Source organism: Lygodium microphyllum, chromosome 16 (genome assembly GCF_053477565.2).
Source record: "Lygodium microphyllum isolate KBCC chromosome 16, Lygodium_microphyllum_v1.1.10, whole genome shotgun sequence".
Taxonomy (NCBI): Eukaryota; Viridiplantae; Streptophyta; class Polypodiopsida; order Schizaeales; family Lygodiaceae; genus Lygodium; species Lygodium microphyllum.
Window position 1 is genome coordinate 14,516,682 of NC_141150.1, and position 26,959 is coordinate 14,543,640.

The 26,959-nt window shown below is 42.5% G+C and overlaps 1 protein-coding gene across 5 annotated transcripts in view; it reads right to left on the reverse strand.

The window, feature by feature from the left end:
• LOC148022551 (uncharacterized) overlaps positions 1 to 26,959 on the reverse strand; it is a 70,249-nt gene that overhangs the window by 35,899 nt on the left and 7,391 nt on the right. For all 5 annotated transcript variants that reach the window (XR_015693505.1, XR_015693506.1, XM_087695498.1 and 2 more), the window contains exon 2: positions 11,527 to 11,623. Coding sequence is in view for 3 of the 5 variants with exons in the window: in XM_087695498.1 (XP_087551624.1) it covers positions 11,527 to 11,623 (97 nt within the window). In the remaining 2 variants the exon portion in view is untranslated. The remainder of the gene's footprint in view (positions 1 to 11,526; positions 11,624 to 26,959) is intronic.

Sequence of the window (26,959 nt, forward strand, 5' to 3'; positions counted from 1 at the left end):
CGGACTGCCACGTGGCAGTCCGACTGCACCAAACCTGGCCTGCTGCCCTGATCTGATCTGATCTCTAACACCCCCTCTCAGAGCCTGGGCAGGGCAGAAGCCTGAGGGATCTGGAATGTCTCCGAAGTAGAGCCTGAGGAAGTGCCTTCGTAAACAAATCCGCAAGATTGTCCTCCGTCTTGCAGTACTCCACAGTGATGGTCTCATCCAGAAGCTTTTCTCGGATGAAATGGTACTGGATCTCTATGTGCTTCGTCCGGGTATGAAAAACAAGGTTCCTTGCCAAGGCAATGCAACTCTCATTCTCACATCGCAGCAATGTAGGACGAGTCTAGGAGCACCCAAGCTCCTCCAATAATCTCCGAAGCCACACAGCCTCGCATGTGGTGGAAGACGCGGCCCGATACTCCGCCTCAGTAGACGAAAGGGCTACCGTGGGCTGCTTCTTGCTACTCCATGAAATAACACCTGCACCCAAGGTAAAACAATAACCTGTAGTAGACCGCCTGTGGTCCACGTCACCGGCCCAATCCGAGTCGCTCCAACCTGCAAGTACAAGATCTGACCCAGCTGTCCCTGCGGGGTAATGAATCCCTAAATCAGACGTCCCCCTCAGATACCAAAGTATCCTCTGAGCAGCCTGCCAATGCACCGTCTTAGGTTCACTCATGAACCCTGCCAAGAGCCCAACAGCAAAACATAGATCAACCCTAGTGTTGAGAAGCCAAATCAAGGACCCAATCAACTGACGATAGCGGGACGCATCTGCCAAAGGAGAAGCTGAATGGGAAGTGGCCTTCCAATTCGGATCCATAGGAGTAGATAGGGCCCGACAATCCTCCATCTCAAAAGACACCAAGAGCTCCTGTACATATCTCTGTTGAGAGATGAAGATCCCCCTCTGAGACTGATAAATCTCATGGCCCAAAAAGAAATGGAGTAGACCCAAGTCCGTCATCTCGAACGTCCGATGTAAAGCTGACTTCGTCTCTTGGACCTGCTGTGCAACATCACCTGTGACAATCAAATCATCAACATATAAGACAAACAGCACACAACCATCCTCGGAAGTGTGAACATACAGCTGCGGATCGGCCTTGGACCGCCAATATCCCAACTGAGATTGGAGGAACGAATCAATCTTCTCGTTCCATGCACGCGGAGCCTGCTTGAGGCCATACAAGGCCTTCTTCAACCTGTAGACTTTCCCATCTGAAGATCCAAAGCCAGGAGGCTGCTCAACATAGATCTCCTCCTTCAAATCACCATTGAGGAAGGCCGACTTCACATCCAACTGATAAACAGGCCATCTCCTATGGCCAGCCAAAGCAAGAACAGCTCTAATGGTCGCCATACGAGCTGTGGGGGCAAAAGTGTCATGACAGTCAATCCCTGGGCGCTGTGCAAAACCTTTAGCAACAAGGCGGGCCTTGTGCTTATCCAAAGAACCGTCGCTAAGGTATTTGGTCTTGGAGACCCACTTGACTCCAATCACCTTCTTCTTCGGGGGGCGAGGCACGAGTGACCAAGTGCCATTCCTCTCAATAGCCTCCAACTCGGCTTCCATAGCTTTCTTCCATGGTGCGGACTGTAAAGCCTCCTTCACGGAGGTGGGCTCTCGATCCTGCATAACACGAGTCATCAAACAATAGTTGGAGCAAACAAGCTCCGTAGAATGTGCCTGGTGCCTCCATGACCACCGCGGACAATCCTACGGTCCCCACTCCCCAGGAACCCCCTCGATCCCTGAATCATGGAGTGTGTCATAGGCCCAGCGAGAAGGAGGCCGAACCTCCTCTCGTCTTTCTCCATCAGCAGAAGACTCTGGAATATCCACCGGTGGTAGCTCCTCAGAGGTGTCCGGTGGAACAATAGACTCTGTGTCAGAAACAGAATCATAATCAAAAGGCAGAGGCTCCAGTGGAACTGTAGAAGGAGCCCAACTCTCCCCTGGATCTCCAAGAACGGGATGCTTCTCACCCGTTGAAGTAGCCGGAACCTCCACAAACCGCACATCACGGCTAGTGTACACATCCCGCTTGACGGGATCACACAGTCGGTAGCCTTGGGACAGGGAGCTGTAGCCAACAAATACCTGTTTTCGGGAAGCTGCTTCAAATTTATCACGGTGAGCCTTGGGAATGTGAACATAGGCATCACACCCAAAGACCCTAAAGTAAGAAACATCTGGCTTCGTCCCAAAATAAGCCTCAAATGGAGTCATCCCTTCCACGGCCGAAGTAGGGGATCGATTAAGGATGTGGACTACAGTAGCCACAGTCTCAGCCCACAGAACCTGAGGGGTCTGTCGATGCTCCATCATGGTGCGCGCCATCTCGATCACACTGCGGTTCTTCCGTTCAAGAATACCATTTTCTTGAGGAGTGTTGGTATTGGCAAACTCCTGGTGAATTCCTCTATCTGCACAAAACCGAGCAAACTCATTAGAAACAAATTCACCTCCCTTGTCGGATCGCAAGGTCTTCAACTTCCGGCCCGATCGGTTCTCCTCAAAGAGAAGCCAATCCTTGAAGTGCGAGAAAACTTCTGACTTTAGTGCCAAAAAGTAAGCCCATGTCATCCTGCTGTAGTCATCCACGATCAGCATGAAGTACGAGCTCCCACGCAGGGACTCATTCCTCATAGGGCCATATAGATCCATAGACACTAGCTCCATCGGTGAAGTAGACCGCCGCGAAGCTGTGTGGGGAATGGCATCCCTATGCTGCTTCCCCCGTATGCAGGAGACACATGGCTGCTGGCTCACCACTATATCCGAACCCTCGAACAAGCTGTCCACGTGACGCCCTCCGAAGATAGTCATAGTTCAAGTGACCAAACCGAGCATGCCATAACTCTGACTGTGACTGAGAGGTAAGAAGAAAAGTAGAGAGGGCGGCGGAAGACTTCAGTCTGTAAATGCCGTTCTCCTCATATCCGGATGAGAGAACCTTCCTCGATCCACGATCAAGGACTCGCATCGTAGTACTGTCAAACTCCACCAGAAGACCAAGGGAGCAAATCTTATGAACTGAAAGGAGATGGTACCCTAATCCTGGTACATGCAAAACCTCTGAGATATGGGTACCACCTCGTCCATCGGGAATAAGCTGCATCTTATCCCGACCTGCAATAGATACGGAAGAGCTGTCTCCAATGAGAATCTGCCCACGCGAGGGTCGCAACTGGGCAACACCATCTGATGAAGGAGTCATGTGCCGTGAGGCACCACTATCAACAATCCACTCTCGAGCCTGGGGAGCCGTCATCGCAGCATCAGAAGCATTCGGTGAAGCGTCCTCAATGACCGCTAGATGAAGAAATGCAGCTGATGAGGGTGCAGCCACCGCTCCAGAATCCTTGGTGTCCTTCTTCTTGGTGTCCTTCGTGTCTTTGTCAAGGCAATCCTTCTTCCAATGGCCAGTCTTTCCACAAATATGGCATGTGGAGTCTTTGTCCTTGTCCTTCTCCTTGTCCTTCTTGGACTTGTTATCCCCCTTCTTCTTCTTTTGGTCCTTCCCCTTCTTCTGAGGGGCTTGACCTGTCAGCGCCTCCGACTTGGAAGCATTCTGTCCCTTTAACTGTTCCTCTTGGTCCAAGACCATAGGAACCAACTCTTCCCACCGAAGAGTAGACTCTCGCCCCGAAGCAATAAGGGCAGAGTAAAATGTACCGAATCGTGGCGGAAACTGGGACAATAGTGTGATCGCCATGTCTTCGGAGGAAATCGGCTTCCCTGCATTCTGAACCTACATCTGTAGCTGCCTTAGCTTGTTAATGTGCTCCCGTAGCAAAGAAGACTTATTTACGGACAAGGTCCGCATCTGTACCTCCAAAGAAACCCGCTTCATTAGGGTCATCCGATTGTACATATGATCAAGCTTCAGCCATATCTCTCGAGCCACCGTCAAGTGCTCGATGTGAGCGATCACGGCTGTAGTGCATGATAGAAAGAGAAAGGATCGAATCCTCGCATTCAGTTTGTCCCAATGAGATTGGGCCTTGGCCAGCTCAGCACGAGCATCGGAAGAGAGTTTGGACTCATCTCTTACCGAGGGCCGGTCAATCTCCTCCTGTACCAGCTCCGCCAAATCATAGGACTCAAGGATGGCCAACATCATGACGCGCCAAATGCGGTAGTTGTCGCCGTCGAGCTTCTGATCTGCAGGAAGAGCCGGTAACACAGGCACCTTCCGGTCCATAATCGCTTGGAACTCCAAGTCAATCTCTGTAGACATCTTCACCTGCAATGCCTTCACAAACGCAAAAGTAGCCCCCTCTGACTGGGAAAACTCAGCCTGCTAAGGCTCTTCCGCGTCCTGAACCTTCTTCACCCACCGGAGGCGATGAAAAAGCAAAACCTACACTTGTAGGCTGAAAACGCAAACTTCCCCTGCGTCAAACAACAGCAAACAGCAGCAAATCCACCACCTGTACTCCTTTCCTGTGCGCCCACACTCGTTTCAGCCTTGTTCCAAGGCACAGCCCTCCTATCTGCCCTTAAACGCAAAAAACGCAAATTTGTGTCGCGATGGAAACTCTTCTTCAGGTTGATTCTGCGCTCAGTCAGCCCTCAAACACTGCTCTGATACCATGTCAGAGTACAGCGGTGCGGAAGCGTAGGACTGAGAGAGAGAACGCAAAGAAAGAAGAGAGAGAAAGAGACAGTGGACGATGAAGATCTGCTGTATAAAGAATGCTGAATACAAAGATATGCAGATATATACACGGGCGCAGTGCGCTGGACTGCATGTCTCCACTTCGACGATGCAACCTGCTGTCCACCTCGAAGTCCGCTGCAGTCTGCACTGTCTGCTGTCTGAAATCTGCGAACAAAGACGGAATCTGCGCGTGTGACCGGTCTGTAATCTGCGAGCAGAGAAGTGTACCAGACTGTTGAAAGTGCCAAGTATAAATAGCTGAAAAACCGGGGGAAAGAGGGCGCCAGAAATGGCCAGGCGGCTGCATTAAATGCAGTTAAATGCAGCCGACTGCCTGCTGCAGGTCGGACTGCCACGTGGCAGTCCGACTGCACCAAACCTGGCCTGCTGCCCTGATCTGATCTGATCTCTAACAACATCCTTCCAATGACTTTGTCTGCATAGACCCACATACATCTGAATGCACTAACTGTAACCTGGTTGTGGCTCTAAAAGCAACATCACACGGAAACGAAAACCGATGCATTTTTCCCAAAATACATCCTTCGCACAAGTGCTCAGGAGGTCTCTCCAGAAGAGAGAATCCATCTAGCATCTGTGTACACTGTAAGAGCATCAAGCTACCAAAGTTCACATGCCCCATCCGAGCATGCCATAACTCTGTCTGCATCATAATAGGAGTAAGAGTGGATGCCAAGTACATAGACTGATCAACTGAAAGAGCATCCAGCTCATATAACTCATGACATAAAGTGCCAGTCAAGACTAAAGTCATGTGTTCCTTGTCTCTCACCATGCATCTATCATCATCAAATGTGACCTGCAATCCACAATGTGCCAAAGAAGAAATAGAGGGTAGATTCTTCTTTATACCAGGCACAAACAAAGCATCCTCTAGACGGAGAATAGAGCCATCAATGGCTGTGAGCATAATCTCCCCAATACCTTTAACAGGGAAAGATGCATTGTTGGCACATTGTATAGACTTGCCAACTGAAGCTGCACTAACAGAAGCAAATAAATCTTTGGGAGATGTGATGTGCCTAGAAGCACCACTGTCAAAAAACCAAGTGCTTGTATCCTCATTAGAGCTAAATGCTCAATCAGCCCAAGAAGTGTCATAACTGCATATGTAAAAGCAATAGTCCCTATCTACAACAAAGGACGCGAACTCAGTAGCAATGGAAGGAGCATCAGAAACAGACGTCCCTGACTCCTTTTTCTTCTGCTTGGCAATCCGCTTTCTATACTCAGTGATGTAGTGGCCTAGCTTTTTGCAATAATGGCATTTTCCCTTCTTGGCTTGCGTGCCCCCTTGCTTTTTATTTCCTTGTGAGATGCCTCAAGTCCCAAAGCTCTACAAAGCATTCTTTACTCGGCTACCTTTGTCCTTCTATCTAGCCATAAAATCCTGTTCAAAGGCTATGACATCCACGCCACTATTCCTTCTTATTTATTCCTCCTCTAGAAGCAAACTGACTAACTGAAGAAAGAAAATAGGCTGTGGGAAAATCCTCATTGTGAGGTTTAGAAGTGTATAAAAAACCAAGTACGAAAAGGTAATGAGTTCAATGTAGTAGATATCAACTTTGCATCTGAATAGTACTCATCAGCATTCATAAGTTGCTCACGCAAGTCTTGAATTTTATTCAAGTGATCCTGCACAGAATCACCCTCATCCATCTTCAATGTCTCAAGCTCTTTCTTTAAGAAAGAGATGTAGGTCTCATTCTTACCAGCAAACATCCGCTCCAAAGTTAGCCAAACTTCTCGTGAAGAAGTTGCAGAACGAATGTGAGGAATGATGGACCACTGAACTACCAGTGCAATCAACGACAAAGCCTATGCATCCTATGTATCCCATGCTTTTTGAGCTGCTGATCTTTGGGAAAGTAGCTAAAGTGGAGCAGGCTGAACATGCTAAGGTGCATGTTGTCCACGTCCTCCTGGGGGAGGAGTAGTAGGAGCTACAACTCCCGGCCTAACTTGTCCACTGACGTAGTCCCAAAGATTTTTCGTAACAATAACATTTTTCATCATGAAGGACCAAAGTGAGTAGTTGTTACCATCCAATCTGTCCTGCTAGGATACATAGGTAAATACATCTCCTCCCTAATTTGCCATGATAATCAATACCAAGAGAAGGCAAAATAGCAATGTCCAAGCTAGAATAACCTGGAAATCTGCAAAATTTCCAAAAATTACAGCAAATAGCTTGCTGCAATTAGTACACTAAGGTACACTCTGTCAAAACTGTCTATAATGCACACAGTTCAAGGTGCATTCAATGTTCAGCAACACTGTATGAGCAAAAGCCCCAAAATTGTCCAAAACAGTATGTCTGACTGAGACTGCAGTACATGTGCCAATGTCTTCAAAACCCCCAAAAGCCCCAAACATTTTTACTTATTTTCCAAGAAATTTGCATCAATCGTGTCCCAGACACGTAGTCAGAATTCTGTCCCTGCCCCGGCAGAAGCTGCTTTTTCCAGAGATGAATCTGGATTTTTTTTTAAAAGTAATTTTCAAAAAAATATCTCAAAAACCAGTCGAGCTGATCACAGGGTGTGGTGGCACAAAGGATCAGGGTGCACTGTGCAGGGGCATCCCAGATGGCAGAGCTGCACAAAGTACTGGCGGGCGGCTCAGCTGGTACCTCACGGCACAGTGCAGGGCACAGGGCTAGGGGATGGTGCAAGTTGCAAACAGTTGCTTTTGTCAGGGACAGGAGTGGCTAGAGGCAGCATGGCCAGAGGCGGCACTGCCAGGACAGGGCCATAGGGGTGGTGCACAGCAGGTGCAGGGAAGACACACGCAGACTGGAGCTGGGCAACACAGGCAGGGGCAGTACTGGCAGAATGCTGGCGTGGCGAGCACTGCCACAGGCAGGCGTCAGAACCCTGACGGGAGGGCACAGATTGGCGGCGCTTCCAAGCGAGCTGGCAGGCGGCTAGGCGTTGGTGGTGCAGGACGACCTTCTGCTGGGCAGTGGCAGCCGCTACAGGAAGTGAACAGGACTGACGTTATTCCACCAAACAAAGCTGGATTGAGCAGGAACTCCCGGATGCTGAGCAGAGCAGAACTGGGCGGGACCTCTGCTCTGATACCAAATGTGAGATGGAGAGAGGATCGAAGCTCAGCTGAGAGTGCTGTAGACAGTGTGGAGAGTGAAGCACGACACCCAATGCAATAGACTGAAAGAGTGAACTGAAAGTACAAAGTACAACCGTTAAAACCTTAGGGTTGTAGGGGGTGTTCACACCCGAACACGATAAGTGCCTATAAGTGTGTGACATAAGCATATACGAAAGAAGTTTGGGGAAAAAAACCTCTCGTACCGAGAGTAAAAAGTGCCCCAGTGTCCTACTGATCACCGACACTCCTCTGTGAGCGTAGGCGTGAGTGAAAACTGAACAAAAATTCCCCCTTGAAAGAACTAAGGTTGGAAATGAAAAATTGCATTCAGATCATTCGGAATATTCAATCCACACAATACCCATGTTTTATTTTCTTAATGATGGAAAAAAGCCATAAATATATGTGATGGAAAGGTCTAAGCACATGCATTTAGGCACGGCTAGTGTTTAGTTCCAATCATTCTTTTATTATTCATTATTTTCATTTTTTGAAAATTTTTACAACCCCCACAAGCCAATGAAAAGGCTTCTCTTTTGCGTCAACATTTCCAAGATGTTAAGAATCGGGTCTCAAAGACGAGAATTTTGATGCCTTTTATGTACGGTTGGATACAGAATAAACTAGTGAGCATTGAAAGGTAGTCATGAAACTTCTATTTTCAATGTTCATCTCCATGTGAATAGTTGCTTAAAGCATATTAGATTTGAGGTTTTATTTTAGCCTTATCTTCAATTGGATCAACGCTATCGATAGAGAATCGACTAGTTGACTAGTTCGTGAATATGGGCTAATTTCTAAAGCAAAGCAAAGGCCTTGACTTCTTTCTCTTGTTGGCAATAAAAGGCATTCACCAAGATGCTGCTAGCAACAAGATTCGTGATTTTTGTGATCACAACTAGTTGATCAAAGTCGATATGGGAGCTGAAATGTGGACCTTGAAACCAGCTGATATGCAATCTCTTGCCGTAGAAACACCACAAACAATACAAGTCCACCTGTAGGAGATAGACAGGATGCCACATTGAAGGGCTCCAAATGCCATACAAACTCCAGCTCCCAATATCAATGTTAAGCCACTCAATATTACACTAATTGACAAAGCAACAATCCACCACCAACAATTCATGACACCGTGCCACTTAACTGAAACAAGAGCACCAATAAATAGCTAAAAAACAAACACAAGAGAAACAAAACCAAGACTATCGAGGGTTTGAACATAAGAAACACACATACTCTAATACACTAAAGCGATGGCTATAGACCATGAAACTCCATGGAGAGAGAGATGAGAGAGAGAAAGAGACAAAGAAAGAAAGTTATATTAACATCTAATAAAGATCCAATTGGCCTATGAGACATATCCATGTACAAGAGAATATCCTTATGGTATGCGGAAAGTATAAAGTGAAAAATCCTATCTCATGAACACTAAGTGTGTGCCTCATCATCTAGGCGAGCCATTAGTGTACACAAGTATGTTCGTCTGGGGATAGGAGACTATGTATGTGAGGTACAACAATGCCATTTGGATCCATCCCCATCTAGTCAAAATGGGGGATGTAAGATGCAATAGCAGCAGCAGACTCTTGGAACAAGCTCTTGAGTATTCCTAGGTACAGGAGCTAGGGTAGTGGGCTAAGTACATCCCATGTTGCTATCGAATTTGGATTACCTCTCTTTGGGGGGCGTGGGGTGTGTGTGGGTGAGAGACACAAAGAGAGAAAGTTGCACAAAATGAAACCAAAAGATAATCACCACAAGAATAAAATACAAATATTGGACCTTTCCTTACAGGCTAAGGTTCATACATAAACATTTGACTTTTATTTGATATAAGTAGATGGAAGAGATGTTCATACCCACTCTTTTTGGAAATACCTTAATGTTTATTGATACAAGAGGTTGGATACACACACACACACACACACACATACACAAGATAAATACCCAAGAAAAGCCTCTAATGCTCATGTGGAAGAAATTGCTTATACCAAAGAACTCCACTATCTCATCCCCTAGATTGTTAGCTTCATCCAAATTTTCCTTATCTTACTTACATGAAAAATTGAATCTATCTTACTTGTGGCAAGAAGGTCGACCTTGTTAGCCATTTCTTGTATCTTCTTAAGCCTTCTCACTTCCCAATCCTCCAAAAAAATGATCCGTGATTATTAACAACCCTCACAAGAATGGTTTTCTAGCTACTACTTGTAGCGGGGCTTCTTTTTGACACACTCCAACTTGCCATAGATATAGTTTTTAGTAAAGTTGTATTAGTCTTCACCCTTTCAACACAGCAAGTCATAGTATTGTCCCTTGATTTATGTGTTATAAACCATACACATCAATCAACACTCTATTCTTTCGACATGTGTGGTGAAATCTCAAATCTCTATCTAGGTGGAGGGCCATTCTTCAAGATGGCCAAAACGTCATGTGATGATGTGGCAATGAGATTGATCAAACAATGATATCAAAGGAGGAGACATAATGCATATATCAATCTTTTGATCACGACAATGCCATTTGACGATGAGTATAGTTATAATAACAGTCTTCATTATAATGATATGAAACAACGAAAATTTACTCCAAGTTACTAAAACTTTGTGGAGCTCATATAGCAAGGAAGATAGCCAAACAAACAAAATGAACTCAATCAAGGTCCGGTCCTTGTTAATTGAGTTTGAGTTTAATCATTTGTATGTCATCATTTTGCTTCTCATAATTTCTTCATGATGGTTCCAATATAACCCAACTATAAAAGTCCATGCAAATTCTTACATTGAAGCATACACCTTGTTATAGTTCACATTCAAAAAAAAATTTTAATGAATAATCCAAAATGAAGAAAATAACACTCAAAAGACTAACAAGTTGGTAAGAAGTGACAATGTGCAACAATAACCTTGCAAATATTACTCAACCCATAGCAAACATCTGTTGGGGATGGGGACATGAATGGGGAAGGACAGATTCTAAAAATGGCACATGCAAAAAACTACCTACCCAAAAGAAGTAATAAGTAGGAAGGTGAGAAAATATTTGCCTCCCCCCGCCCCCTGAAAAAAAACAAGATCTATCCCGAAAAGTAGGAAAGTGGAGAGAATCAATCCCCAAAAAAAGCCATTGACAAGCCAAAACAAAGGATGTGCAATAGTCAATCCGCCCACAAGCCTTCCCAAAAAACAAATAATCTCCAATCTCCAAATGGAGATACTCTATGAAGCCGTTGAACACTGCTCAAATGACCATGCAGATATGCTGCCTACAAATAGCAATACAGTTGAGAAAATCAGTTGCTTGTGTTAGAAATTCTACATGGAGCTAGTTGGTTGTAAGCACACTACTGCATAGTAGTAACTAGTGAAGCCTAATGTGTTAATAGAAGAAATGAATACTGATACACATGACAAGCTTCAACATCTGGAATTCAGGAATAAAGAAGGCAAGGAAACACTTGTTGCCCTAACATTTGCAAATTTCATATTGTTCTTTCCAAACATAAAACTTAGAATAATCTTAGCCATATCAAACTTATCAGCATATCATGAGCATCAAAAGGCCTCCCCATGCAGGCTAATCAACACTTGCAGGTCTTCATATGCTAAGATTGAGCTACTTCAAATCATAAGCAAGAAAGCACTGCAAAAACCTATTTAGACAAAGCCATGAACAGTGCCTTTAACAAAATAAGAAAGGAAGCAATTAGCCTTATAATGACCTGAAAAGCAAAAACGGTCCGTTGATCACGTTCTGGGTCAGCCTCTGGTTCAGCTGCAGCTGTCTCCTCTTTCTTCTCCTTCTTTTCTCTAGGAAATCTGCAACCAAATTTTCTTAATCATTTAAAAACCAAGCCCGCCTTATCCAATCCAATTCAGCCAAACCAAAGGGTAACATATGTAAGGCCAGCAAAAGGGCCTAAGCAAATATCCTCATGAACCTATTATACGCACACAAATGCACACGAGCATTTGTGAATCTCATTTTAGCAAAGCATGATCAGACAGATTATTAGATAAGTAATTTCATGGAGGGAAAGAGCTTTTGGGAGAAATTAATGTGTGAAGGAATTAAATTCTTTAATGCACACAAGCAATAGGTCACAGATGTACAACATTTTTCCATTATCTAGATAACTGGAAAGAGTGTCCAAATCGCTGAGCCCTTCAGTTATCTTCTTAGCATTGCATGTGTTTCATATTTGAGCAAGAGCCACATTTATGGCTGGCCGACTTGTATTTTGGCCTCCTTAAAGGTTGCCTGACCTAATCAGCATTTTCTACTATTCCATCTCACATTCAGTCATACATGCACACTACATCCTACTGGAGAGAGGGAGCCACATTTTCTACTATTCCACTTCCCGAATTCATTACTTTTGAGTTCATGTGTGCTTGTTCTTCTATCCAGTTCTTTGTGTTTAATGGACAAGCACAATTGTGGATCACTAAGAAAATGAACAAAGAAAGAGGAAGCACAAAAGCTCAAAGAATGAATGAGCAAGCAATGCTCATTGGGTGCCACTATCAAGACCTAAAAAAGCAATGGAACTACTTTGAATCTTTTTTTTTCCAAGGAATAACTGTGCCCATGGGAAAAATAAAGGGATAGTCAACAAGACCCAAAGGCGGAGAATCCATGGTCGCATATGTTCAAAGGCATGTTTGACAGGATGGTCTTGCATGCTACTGCAAGACATTGTTCACAAACATTGAGAGCTACTATGATTCTTCTCTATTTTCAAGTGCTGGTACGATCGACATCAACATCAAGTTCTCCCCAAGGCACCTTGGTGGTCGCTTGCATACCCACTACTCAAGTATCCATCGTTCTACTCTAGTGGTCCTTGTTGTATGTGCTGTGATGGGACCTTATCATTATACATTGTATTGTATCAGATCGCCCATGAACTAAGAGAGGTGTTAGCAGATATGTAAGTTCATGGCTGAGTCTATGCATGTCAATGGGCTAGGGCACCAAGATGTTATCTTGATTATTTAGGCATTTTGCCTGGCATTTTATGATGGTCACTTTAGCATTTATTGTTGGCAGACCTGACATGATTTATGGCCTTATTTTTGCCTATTTATTCAAGCTTCTCCTCCACGTTCATTGATCATTCATCACCTAATTGATTCTGGTGGACGGAGAGGAGCAGGTGCCAATGCCTTCATAGCCAATGACTCACATTGTTTCTGTATTGTCTCATATCTTGGTATATGGATTCCATTTCCCAAGTATCTCTTTGTTTCTGAGTTCTTTGTGCAATGTTCTTCTCTTTTGCAGTGCTTCTCACTCTCTTTCCTTGGTCTCTTATGTTCAGCAATTTGCCACTTGCTTCCATCACTGCATCCACTTCTAACATGGTATCAAATTGCAAGATCAATGTTCCTACCGCTATTTAACACTGTTTCAGATATAATTTTTTACTTTTCTACTTCTGATTGGACCTATTCCGACTCCTACGACTGATTTACAGCCTGGGCGACCATCTTCTAATCATTTTCGGCATGTCTTCTCAACGTTTTGTAGACTGCCAGTTTCGATTTCAGCTTTTTTGGGTCTGTTTCAGGGTAGGGACATATTACTGCCCCTTCCAAATTTGTGTTTTGGAGTCGACTGCCTGCATTTTTACTTATCAGCACCTGCGTTTTGGCTATTTACTCCTGTGCAAGGCTAGGCAACAATATTTTCAGGTTGGCTCTGGTTATTTTTTGTTTGTCTTCTCACTTTGTGTTACACTACTCAGCTTTAGAGAGGGTTCATGTGCATCCAGTTGTGTTGTTTTCATCACTACACTCTGGTTACTATTGATCTTTTCTCTATGTGCTTTCTTCACTCCGTGGAACTCGTGCAATTCTTATGCATCTATATTTTTGGCATACTTTTCTCTCCAAAGATCTCTTACCTTTCTTCACCTTCTATGTATCACCCTCATCATGACTCCTCTGGCATCTCCTCCTGATGGTCAACATGCAAATATTCTTTACTCGTCTACAAGTGTTATGTTATACAACAAAGACCACCAAAATAGGACCATGGATATCCAAGCAATAGCATACATGATTATCCTATTAAAAAAGCCTCTTAAGCATACTTAACATGGATTTGCCACCTTTAGACAACACTACCAAAGTGTCGCCTCATGTAAGCTCGAACTAGGAGCCAATCCCACTCTTTGTGTCACAAGGACATGAAAATTTGATGCTTTGCTTATGTTTAATTGACATTTGATTAAAGGAATAATCAAATGTGCAATTAAAAGATGCACATGTGTTGCGCAGGTGAGATGCAAGCTACTTTCTTACAGTTGAAGACCGAGGGCCCTGTGAAAAAGATGGGTGTCAAAGGCAAAAGTTGTAACAAGTTACACTTGTTAGATTCTAGGTGAATTTTGGTGTCAGTTTGCCCCTAGGACCATTAATTGGCCATTAAGTGTCAGTGGTGACACTAGGGACTAGGCATTAATTAATGGATTAATGCTTGTCCAAGGGTCAATTAATGCATGGGACCACTTTGGGTTCCAAATGGCCTAGCCAATTAATTTTTGGATGGGCAAGGTTAATTTTTTGGGCATGGATTAAGGGCTGAATTAATTTTCAGAATTAATTAATTCTGAAAATTAATTAATGGCTGGAAATTGCTAAAAATAGATTAAGAAAGCTGCCACTTGGCAAAACTTTCCCATGCAAGTGGGGGAAAGGCTAAATAGGGCTGAAGGGAGAGGAAAATCTCATTTTTTCATTTTGGAGCTGTTGAAAAGAGGTGTTGGACTGTTGCTGCCAGCTTTTGGGGCCAATTCCCTGCCATTGGAGACCATTTTGGTGATGGAGATTGCATATTCTTAACCTTGGAAAGCTGACAATTGCTGTTGATGCACTTTCTCCTCAAGATCACAATCTCTGATGCTCCTATTGTTGTCGGTGCATCCATTTGGGGCTGGTACAGCAGGGTAGCAACTGATTTTGATCAGTTCTTCGTGACAAATCTCAAAATTTTCTCTCTCTACAGCATTCTCTCATCTCCTTCAGCCTATGCTCAGCCATTCTCAGCAATTCTTAGCCATTCGGAGGAGATCTCAGTCATTTTCGGTGAGCTGATCTGTAATTTCTGCAGTAAACCCTAATTTACAGCAGAAATTAGGGTTTAACAGCCACCTTGGGATCCATGCCAAAGATTGAAGGCTCAAGGGACTGAAATCAGCAACTGATAATTGAAGATTATCAAGGGATTTCAGGAGCCAGCCCATCCCAAATTGATTTGGAGCAGCATTTGGCCAGCCAAGGGTCAAATTGGAGAAGAAGTCCTGGGTGAATCAAGGGGCAAATAACCCAAAAGGCTTGCTGGTCATTTATGACAGCAAGAGCAATTGGTTAGCAGGAGGAGATTGAAGTATCTCAAGTTGTACTCCTTCCAATTGAATGAAAGCTAAAGAAATACTGCAAGGGGCGCCAATTTTGGGGCCAACAGGGAGTCTACTATCCAAGAATGTTATGGTAAAGTGTGTATTTCATTTTATGTGCATTTATTTATTGCTGTAATTAACTCTTAAATCAGGTTATCACCACCCATTCCAAGAAGGAAGGCTGGTTGCACTCTGCCAAGTAACAACCCATCATGAACTTGAAAGTCAATCCCAACTCCAGGATTTCAAAACCTGCCAGCAGACTTCGGTCGATGCATCAAGAAAGTCCCTCGCTCGAACCTATGCACTTGTATACCTGTATAGATGAGGCTTACCTGCCCCATCTTACCATCCTCTCATACTCACTCTCTAACACTAAAAAGCCAAGACCCACATATGTGTAAAACTCACCGACGTCAATAAAGTCTTGGCCCCAAAAGCATTGGCTACTCCGTCAAACTCCAAAGGGGGCTTGTAGAGCACAATCCCCACAAGATGAGCCTCTCGAAGGGTGGATTGCATTTGTCAAAGCTAATCCTCTATCTGTGTAACACGAAGCAAGAATGATTGAATAGTATCTTTGTCTCAAACTTTATCTACTAGAGCTGACCACAAAGGGTAATAGCATGCATAGTCAAGGGAGCCTCATACAACATCTAAAGCTTTGCCCGAATCATTAAAGATGTCCTACAAGAGGTAACTACCGAAAGAACTTCTTTAGAGATGCAACGAAGAAGAGTAGAATATGCACAGGCATCATCATTATCCCATGTGAGCACAGCTTCTTCATCGTTGTCCTACAGCTTGAAGAGAAGTGAGGTGCTCAAGTTGTTCAAAAGCTCCAAAAACAATGTACCATAACTGCTTCTGTACAAACCATGCTTTCATAATAGCACTCCATGTTAGCTAATCAAAACCATGAAGTTTGTCATCACTAGAAGAGCAAGGGGAAGCCATCTAGAGAGAATAAAGAGAAAATAAAGAAAAGAAGAGGAGAGAGAGAGAGAGAGAGGACAACCAAAGCACAATACAAACTGCAAAAGTTTACACAGAGTAGAACAAGCTGATCACAAAACTAATTGCAAAAACAAGAAAAAGAGATGGATAACAGCCAAGAAACATTGTCAAAGGCCAAATAATAGTAATGATGGTTCATGTAATCTTGATTTCCGCATTTCTTTGTTGCTCTCGAAGGAATGAGAGTGGGCCCAAAATATATCCAATTGCCTCAACAAGTGTGGCTTGTCTCTTGAGCCTCTTGGGCCCATGGGTGGCAGTGGTAGAGGAGGCCACTGAAGCGGAAAGGAAATTCGAGGGATCTATGAATCCCTCCATAGTAACTATAGGTGTAGCCAAAGGGGTGGCCGTGGGTGTGCATATGTCAAGGGAGACTATCGTCTCTTGAGCTTGCGCCATACTAGCCAAGACCTTGCCGATGCCTTTGAAACGGGACAATAGTTCTTGATGATCTCATCGGCCACTGCTTGAGGTATCTTCGGGCATGGACCACATTTTCCACCTATCTTGAACAAGTGGATGAGAAACCATGTCACACTACGTGTTTGGACCTTGCTGCACTATTTGCAAGTCCAATGACAAGGATTGGTGCGATTAGTGGCTTTCTCAAGGTGTGATGCCAAGAAAGGATCGGATGCATTTACAAAGAACCCCAAAAAAAAAATTTAATACACCAAAAAATTTCCAAAAATGGTTTTTAAAAAACAAGTAAAAAACGATTTAAAAACTATCAAAAAGTGATCTCTACACAAGAGAGTCAATTGGTTCAAACAGTCAAGACCGGATAAAAACTAGATGGATGAAACGGATCCAACAGGATTGCACAAATGGGATGAAAACATTCCGTATACAGACGGAATGCAACCCCTAGGGCTAAGGTTTTTTTAGGAATGGGAAACGGATTTAATTTTGGTATTGGTAAAATATCCTTAGTTGTGGATGGTGTGGTTTTAGCTTTGGGCCTAATACCCTTGGCCTTTAAGTGACAATTGGCATCTACATGGACAAGTTTCTTACAAAAGGTACAAAACCTATTATTTTTAGGCAAATAATACTAGAAGATATTTGTGACAATTGGACTTTACCACTCTCTTTTTCCATCAATGAAGGAAACTGAGCATCAGCATTGAAACATGGTCCATGTTTAGGAGCAATTAGGAAGGGTGGAACAAGGTCTAAATTGGTAGTTGATTCCTTTCCACTCCATAGATTCTTCAATGAAAAAGATGGCTCATCAACACAAGAGGGTTCGTGTGTTAAAGCAATCAGGGAAAGTAGTGCAATGTGCAACAAAGGGATTCTCCACACGACAAGACCAAGGGCAAAGAGTGACACACTTATGGATATGTAGAAGGTACGTAGTACATGGGTGGCATTCTTGGCAACAAAGCACCAAGGTATAAAGTGGCACACCTCTGAGTATCTAGTGAAGGTCTAAACATATATGTACATCAAAGACCACGTGAGCTAAGACCAGATAACCTATGGTAAGTCTAAAATAGAGGTCTAGATAATGTGAAGTGAAAGTGGAAGGGAAGTGTTAGCAATCTAGTCAGCTCATGTGTGAGTCTAGGCTATGCCTAATATTGCTAGGTAATTTAGGCATTTTATGGTGGTTATATGAGTGATTATTTAGGCATTTATTGCTGGCCGACCAGCAACCTTATTTGGCATATTTTGGGCCTATTTATTCAATGACTCCTTCTCCTCTCATTCAGTTATCATTATTCTTCAAGTGGTCTTCCTATTGGAGAGAGGAGCCAATGTCAGTGCCCACACAGCTAGACTCACTATTGTACGTATCATTCTCGTGTCTAGTATATGGATTCCGTTTCCCGAGCACATCTCTGGGTTATCTTCCTTAGCAGTGTTCTTTTGTTTCTCTTTTCTATCTTGTGTTCAACAATTTATATCAGCATTTGTCTATGCTTCCATTGCTGCACCACTTCTGACATGGTATCAGATTGCATGATCTCAATTCCTGCTGAGAGTTTTCTGCTGATTACAGGTCCTTCTTCCCCTTTCTGATCAAGCCTGCATTTTTCAGACCAGCAACCTGCGTTTTCAGCTTGCACCTGGATTTCAGCCTGCAACCATCAATTTGCTACATTAAGTGCTCCATCAGCCTGAGTTTTTGGTTTTCTGCCCTTAACCTGGCTGGGCAAATGTTTGTGCATGTGGTTTTTACTGTTTTTCGCAGCTAGGACTGGTTTTTCTTCATTTTGCAGCAATTGGCCTTCGTTTTTAATCAAATTTTTGGTTTCACCACATGTGAACTCTCATTTTGTAAAGTCTTTGTTGTTGGTTTGGCTATATCCCCTCTCTACATACCCTCTATCCTCTATCTTCTCTTCTTCTCCTCTCTAGATGGCTCCTCCGTGCACTTCTACAAATGATAACTTACATGGACCGAACAATCTTACATAGAGTGCTGTGATGAAAGCTTGGTTCATGCAGAAGCGGATTTGGTACATTGTATGTGGAGCTATTCCTCGGCCTCAACATCCTTTTCCTCTTCCCGAAGATTTTGATGAGGACAACCATGAGGAGGCTGTGCTTACATGGGATTCAGATGATGCCTGTGCATATTCTGCATTGCTTCGGTGTATTTCTAAAGAAGTTCTACCAACAGTTGCCTCTTGTAGAACGTCCCCAGAGATATGGTCAAAACTTCAAATGTTGTACGAGACACCTTTTCCCATGTGTGTTGTGACCCTTTATGGACAGATTTAGCAGATGAAGTTTGAATCCAAGGACACCATTCAAGCATTTTTGCTTCATGTTACACAAGTACAGGACCAACTTCGACACATGTAGTCTGCCCTTCCAAAGGCACATCTAGTGGATACGGTACTCTACAAGCTCCCCTCGGAGTTTGCTGGAGTGGCGAATGCTTTGAGGGCACAGACATCTTCTATACCTATGAGCTTTACACATATGTCCTACATCTCGTTATGGCGGTTCCAATGAGGCATTTACAGCTTCAAAGAGGGGTGACAAGAAGCAAAAGTCGAAGGCCCAATGTTATCATTGTGGTAAGAAGAGTCCCTTGAGCAAGGATTGCAAGGAGTTAGCAACCTCATGGAAGAAGTAGAAGCAGTGGGATGTGGCAACCTCTAATGCGTCATCCTCTTCCTCAAAAGTCCAACTCCGATCCTCCAACCAAGAAGAAGTTCACAGCGCAAAAGGGATCCACTTCTTCAAACCAGAAGAAAGGCTTGATTGCTCCTTCCTCAGCTGCTTTCTAGTCCAAGAGATGCAGTCATCCCTCACAGATCTCCGATGCCAAAGGAAGAGTGTGAAAGGGTGGTGAAATGGGGCAGCCACGCCTCATCTATACAGGTATACAAGTGCACAAGTTCCAGAGAAAATATTCTTGACACATCAACCGAAGTCTAGCATATTCAAATCCTGGAGCTAGGATTGACATCAAGGTTCATGATAAGTTGTTTCTTTGACAGCGAGCAAGATTGGCTCCTAGTCTGAGCTCACATAAGAGGACACTTTGGCTTCAAGTGGTCTTCCTGTTGGAGAGAGGAGTCAGTGCCACTGTCCACACAACTAGTGACTCACTGTTGTACGTGTCATTCTCATGTTTGGTATATGGATTCCATTTCCCAAGCACATCTTTGAGTTCTCTTCCTTTGCAATGTTCTTTTGTTCTTTTCTTTCTCTCTTTTCTATCTTGTGTTCAACAATTTATTTCAACACTTGTCTATGCTTCTATTGCTATACCACTTCTGACAGGAAGGACGGAAAATGTAAAGATGAATGTGAAGCACCAAACTCAAACTCAAATGAAACAAAAGATAAAGGATTACCTTGTGGAACATCTCAAATTATAGAGTTTTCTTTTACTCCATATGGTATCAATTTGGGTCTCCATGGTGACTTATAGTCAGTCCCTACATAACTAAAAGAGCAGTATAGATATAATTAAGAACACACAAAAATGAATGATACAAACCTACCACCAAGATTGTTTGTAAAGAACTTAAACTTTCAGTTGTCCTAAGTGGATAGTCTTTCCTCAACTAGGAGGTGATTAGCCTCCTCAAAACAGAGTGCTCCAACTAAGATACACCTTGTGAACAAACATGAGATGAAGAGGAGCTAGGCCTTAGTGAATGATCCCTAGAAGAAAGGTTAGTAGTGTCAGAAGTGGATACAATGATGGAAGCATGGGAGACTATTGTAATAGACTGCTGAACACAAGAGACAAAGAAAAGAGAAAGAGAAAGAGAAACACATCAAAAGAAAGAACATTGCATAAAGAAATCAAAAGCAAAGAGATACTCGGGAAATAGAATCCATATACCAAGATATGAGACAAAATAGAACCAATGTGAGTCACCGACTGTGAAGGCAATGGCACCTGCTCCTCTCCCTCCACCAAAACCTATCAGATGATGGCATTATAAGTGCTGGTGTATGCAATATTTTTGGCCAAAAAGATTGCCCGTGAGCCTCACTTGGCTGTTTAGAATGCGAAGCAACCTTTTTTCCTTTAACATCGAGAACTGACGCTTAATTCAGTAAATTGGGATTGTTGAATTAACTGCTGCAAGTTGATAACAACACTTGCCAATTGTGCCCTAAACAATTCTTGAGCAATTTAGACTGACATGACTAACACGAGCAAGCTAACAAAAGCCACTAACTCTTTGCAATCCTTGTGCAAATGTTCCTTCTTACCACAATGATATCACTAGGCTGTAACCAGCCTTCCTTCTTGAATAGGGTGGTAAATAACCTGATTAAGCACTATTATAGCAAGGTCCTCAATTTTGCGCACCATCTCAAGGCAATTGTCAAAACCTTAATTTTTGCTGTAAATTAGGGTTTACAATAGAGATTGACTAAAATATATTCCTGTGATGGCTCAAACTGCTAGAAAATGTTGAGATGACTTGAGAGATAGCTGGGGGATGAGAGAGAATGATGTAGAGAGAAATTTTAAAGTTTCATCGTGAGAAATGCTAAAAAGCTAATGCTGCCTTGCTCGAACAACCATGGAAGTTGTCACCTACAACTTACGACCACTCAAAAGACTGCTGCCCCCTCTTGTATGATGCCATCTACACCAGATGGACCTTGCACTGCTATCACTTGCTCCTGGAGGGCTCCACATTGTTGTCAATGCTATAAGACTAATCCCTGGGGGCTCCAAATCACATTATCAACCTCTCCTTGCTCTCTAACAATCTCCTCCTCTCTCAAAATAGTTGGAATAGACTCCATCAATCCCTAAAAACGTTTTTTCCACTTGCATGGGCAAGTTTTGCCAAGTGGCAACCTTTTAATCCCATTTTCTAGCATTGTCCAGCTTATTAAATTAATTTTCAAGACAGTAATTTTAAAAATTAATTTAATAATTATTCTAGTGCTCAAAACATTAGTTTCACTAGCCAATAATTAAATTGTCTAAGCCAATTTGTCTTCCAAGTATCCTTGGGCATTTATTAGCTCTTAGACCCACATTAATTAACTTATGCCTAGTCTCTAATGTCACCACCGACATTAGCAGCCAATACATTGGTCTAGATCCAAATCTAGCACCGAATACCATCTAGTGTCTATCATACATAACTTATTACAACTTTTGCCTTTGACACCCACTGCATTCTCGAGGTCTTTGGCTTTTTACCATGAAATAACTGCCATGAGCATCACATGTGCTAAACAACCTTACACATTTTATTAATAACTTAATCAAATGTTATCGATAAGATTAAAGCATCTTAAAATTTCACGTCTCCATGACACTAGGCTTTTGACCTCTTCTTCCTATCACCCCTCTCTAAGCTGTAAAGGCCTCATTGGAACCACCAAACTGCAATAGAAGCCTCCCCTCTAATCGTAAAGACATCTTGTGTTTAAGCAACATCGAGAACGTTTGTAGAAAACTGAGAAGTATCGATGATATTTAAGCCTCCAAAGCATTGGCCACTCCATTAAACTTCAAAGAAAGCTTGTAGAGCACATTCCCCACAAGATGAGCCTCTGGAAGAACAAACTGCATATGTCAAAGTTTATCCTATACTTGTGTGACACAATGTAAGAAAGATTGAATAGTATACATTAACTCCTGCTAGAGCTATTCGTAAAGGGTAATGGCACACATAGACAAAGGCACCTCATACAACATCTAAAGCTTCGCCCAATGGGAGAAGTCTTGTAGGCGGTGACTGCCGGAAGAACTTCTTTGGAGATGTAGCAAAGAAGATAAGAATATGCATGGACATCATCAGTATCCCATGTGACCATAGCTTTTTCATAGTTGACTTCGTCAAAATCAGTTGGAAGAGGAGTAGGATGCTCAAGACACTCACAAGCTTCAAATATAACGTATCATAACCGCTTCTACACAAACCAAGCTTTCATAACACCACTCCAGGTTGGGTAATTAAGGCCGTGTAATTTGTCATCAATAGAATAGCAAGGGAGAGCCATCTAAAGAGAAAAGAAAGAAAAGAATGAGAGAGAGTACAACCAATCCACAACACAAACTGCACTAAACAAAGTTCATACGCAGTGTACACCAACTAAGCATAAAAACCAATTGCAAGGAGAGAGATTACAGCCAACACGCACTGTCAAAAGCCAAAGAATGTTGTCACCCAGCCTACAAAGGTAGTAAATGCAAGAAACGAAATAGCTGATCAAATAAATACAAGTTAATTAGAAATAAAATGATGTAGAAAATCAAAATGCAGCCTACTCAACCAAAAGACAGCCTACACAGAGCTAGGAAAGGAGGATGGGCTGAAAACAGCAGTCGCCAGGCTGTAGAGAGTGTGCAACACTCGAAAAGTCAACTATCAGCAAGGGCAGACCTGTAATCAACAAAAAACAGTAGCAAGAGCATAAATCCTGAAATCTAATACCATATCAAAAGTGGATGCAGCAAAGCATAAACAGATGTAATAAACTGCTAAACACAAGGACATGAGAAAAAAACACAAAAGAATACTACAAAGAAGAAAACTCAGAAGAATACTTGGGAAATGGAATCCACATATCAAACACAAGAATGACTTGTACAACAATGGGTCACTTGGCTTATAGGGACTCACACCAACTCCCTCCACAAAACCTATAGGTGATGATGTGTTTGACTGAGGAGGGAATCCGGTATAAATAGAAGAAAACAATTCCAAAATAGCAACAAGTCAGCCAGCATAAAATGCCCAAATGCACATCATAACGGCCATAATAAATACCTAAAATGTGTTGGATGTAAAGGCCCTTACACTACGCTTGTGTGTATATTACTATACACATGTGAACACACCCTTCTAGGCGTAAGTGTATCATACCCTAAGTATAAATACATTCTTTTAATATTTATTCTTTGTGTTTACCACACGAGTACACACCTATCTATCGTCTCTCACTCTCACTCGCTGTCACTCATTGTTCACTCAACTACTACTGCACCTAGATCGAAGTGCATATTTTGTTTGCTTCCGCTTGCACTCTTCAAACTGATATCAGAGCACGAGAATCGGTGCAAGCAGTCATGACCAATGGACAAGTAGTCGTGACCAATGGTTATTGCATTCAATGCAGTCGTTACCATTGTGACCAGTAGACGGCAGTTGTGACAACGCCTACAACAATCGTGATAGACTAGCGGGTTTGTCGAAGGCATTTTCAGTCAACATGGGCGTCACACACAACAGGTCAACATGCGTGAAGGACTGGTGACAGGCAATTCGTGTGGGGAAAGACAGGTCAAGTCAACAACTAACGGACGACCAAACTACGTGCAACAGGCGACAGGCCAAGCGGCTAACCTAGCAGACGAGGTTAACGATTTGACATTTCTTTTTAATTTATTTGCAATTTTTCTCCCCTTTCTCTATTGGGTGTTTACGCACACAAGCACAAAACACAAATCTATGCGAATTTACACCTAAAAATTCGAAGCTTTTCCCAGATTTGGCATCAAGCACGCATAACAATGACTGTTGACCCAAAAATTGCACACATTGGGTGCACATGCCTCGAAAATTTTGGCGCTTTTTATGTATAAGTAAAATTTTGCTCAATTGAGCCAATTTCATTGAAATTAGTACAAAATTGAACAGAATTCGTGAAATTTATGCAACATTTGCCTATATTTGACACTCTGGATGATGTATTGATGCAACTGGGACAGATTCACTGCAAAAATTTTAGGGCTTTTCGCATCGGTGATGCATTTTGAGCCGATTTGTGCTTTGACAGTGAAATTATAGTAGATTCACTACTAAGTCGGACAAATTTCGACTTGGGATGTTTCAAATGTTATAAAAGAGCACCTCCACTTGGTACATGTATTGTTGAATGCTCATTATGCACTGAAACAGTGGTATATACAACACTTGGGTTATTGCATTTGGGTATTATGGCGATGTATTACAAAAGGTGGAGCTGTCATTTATGTAAATGTATCAGATTTGGTTCATGTACACACTGTAATCAACTCTTTGGGACTGAAATTGCAGCGAAGCATCTGCTTTTTGGACACTCTTGGAAGTACAAGTGAGTGTACTTGCTGTTACATTCAACAACATTGCTATTGGCTGAGAGTATTCAGCATTTTATTGCAAATTTTTTTATTACTGAAAATGGTTGGCAGTACATCTACATCTGACACAAAGAATCACTTTGAGATTCGTAAATTTAATGGCAAAGGCTTTTTTTTATCTTTGGAAATTTTGTATGCAGGGTATACTCTTTCTCAAGGATTGCGATGATCCTTTGGCAAAACATAAGCTTCTTGCTTTGTCAGATGAGGATTGGGCTAAAATGAATAAAAAGGTCATTACTTAAATTAAATTGGATGTCACAAATGATATCTTGGTTGATATCAAGGGACTTGCTACTACCTATGCAGATTGGGAGTAACTCAAGGCTACATACGAGAATACAAATCATGTCAATCAGGTACATCTCATGCGAAAGTTTGTCAACTTTAAGCTTGATGAGTCTAAGCCTGCCTCAAAGCATTTTTAATGCTGTCACTAGTACTTTGAGTCAGTTACAAGATGTATGCTTGCCAGCTTTTGATCCTAAATTGAGGGCTATCTTCTTGCTCATGACTTTACCCGATTCATGGAAAGCATTGGCTATGTCATTGAGCAACAACCCCAACTTGACGTTTGATGGTGTGTGTGGTTCTATTCTCAATGAAGAGATTAGACACAAGGCAAGTGGGAAAAACCGTGGATCAGCCTACAATGTAAGAGGAAGAATTGAAAAAAGCTCAAATACTACAAATAAGAACAAAATCGTAACAAAGGCAAGATAAAACAGCAAGATGTCACTTGTTATCAATGTGGTCACAAAGGGCATAAAAACCCCGATTGCAGATACTTTAAAAAAGAACAAGAACGCAAGAAGCAAGCTAATGCAAAAGGCAAAAAGAATGAAATGATGGCAACTCTACCCCTAAAGAAACAAAAAAAGAAAATTTGGTATCTAATGTTATTATTGAGAAGATAGAAGAAGACAAAGATGTTGATTCGCTGGTTGCATCTTCAAATCCACATGCTATGACAGTGCAAGACATGTATATCACTAATAGGGATGTGATAGATGCTTTGTTGTCACCTCATGATGGTTTTTGTCACAATCGTGGATTGTTGACAGAGGTGCTTCATTTCATGTAACTCCATCTTTGGAGTGTTCTTCTTCTTATACAAAAGGTAAGCTTGGAAAAGTCTATCTAGACAACAACCATGCATGTGATATTGAAGGAATGGGCACCATACACTTGGCTCTTGAAAATGGTCAAGAATTGATCCTTCATGATATTAGATATGTACCTGGTATTAAGAAGAGTTTGCTTTCTCTTGGCCAGCTAGAAAGCAAGGGTTACTTCACTACTTTTGGTGGTGGAATGTGGAAGATACAGAAAGGGTCTATGCTAGTCACTAGAGGTAGTAAAAAGGGGACTCTATTATCTCTACTACAAGGCACTTCCTAGAAAGTTTATTGCGATTGTTGAAGTGCAGTCACACGTGGAGTTATGGCACAAGCGTCTTGGATACATAAGCCAAAAGGATTTGCAAGCACTTTCTTCACTTGGAAGAGTTGATGTGAAAAACCCAAAGCTTTGACTTTTGTGATAATTGTGTTTTGGGGAAACATGTAAAGAGTTCATATTCTCATGGAGCCTGTAGGAAAGCATGTATTTTGGATTTAGTCCATTCTGATATATGCACCATGCCAATAACAACTCATAGTAGTTGCCATTATTTTATTGATGACCACTCTAAAAAGCTATGGGTTTACTTGCTTAAACAGAAAAGCAAGGCATTGGACTCCTTTAAAAAGTTTTATGCATTTGTTAGTACTCAAAAGGGTTTAAAATTAAAATACATAAGAACAGACAACGAGGAAGAGTATGTATCTAAAGAATTCAATAAGTTTTGTGATGTCAATGGGATTAAACGGGAGCTTACACCTCCTTACAATCCCTCATCTAATGGTGTAGCTGAGCGAATGAATCCCACGTTATGTGAGAAGATTTGGCTCATGCTGTCCATAGCTAGTTTCCCACAATCGTTTTGGGCAGAGGCACTTAAACCGCAGTGCATATGTGCAACTGATCTCCGCATCGTGCACTTGAAAGTGGCATCCCTAAAGGGGTTTGGTCTGGCAAACCTACTTCATATAACCACTTGACCCATGTATCTATTGATAGCAAAACCAAACTTAACATGAAACCCCATAGAGATAT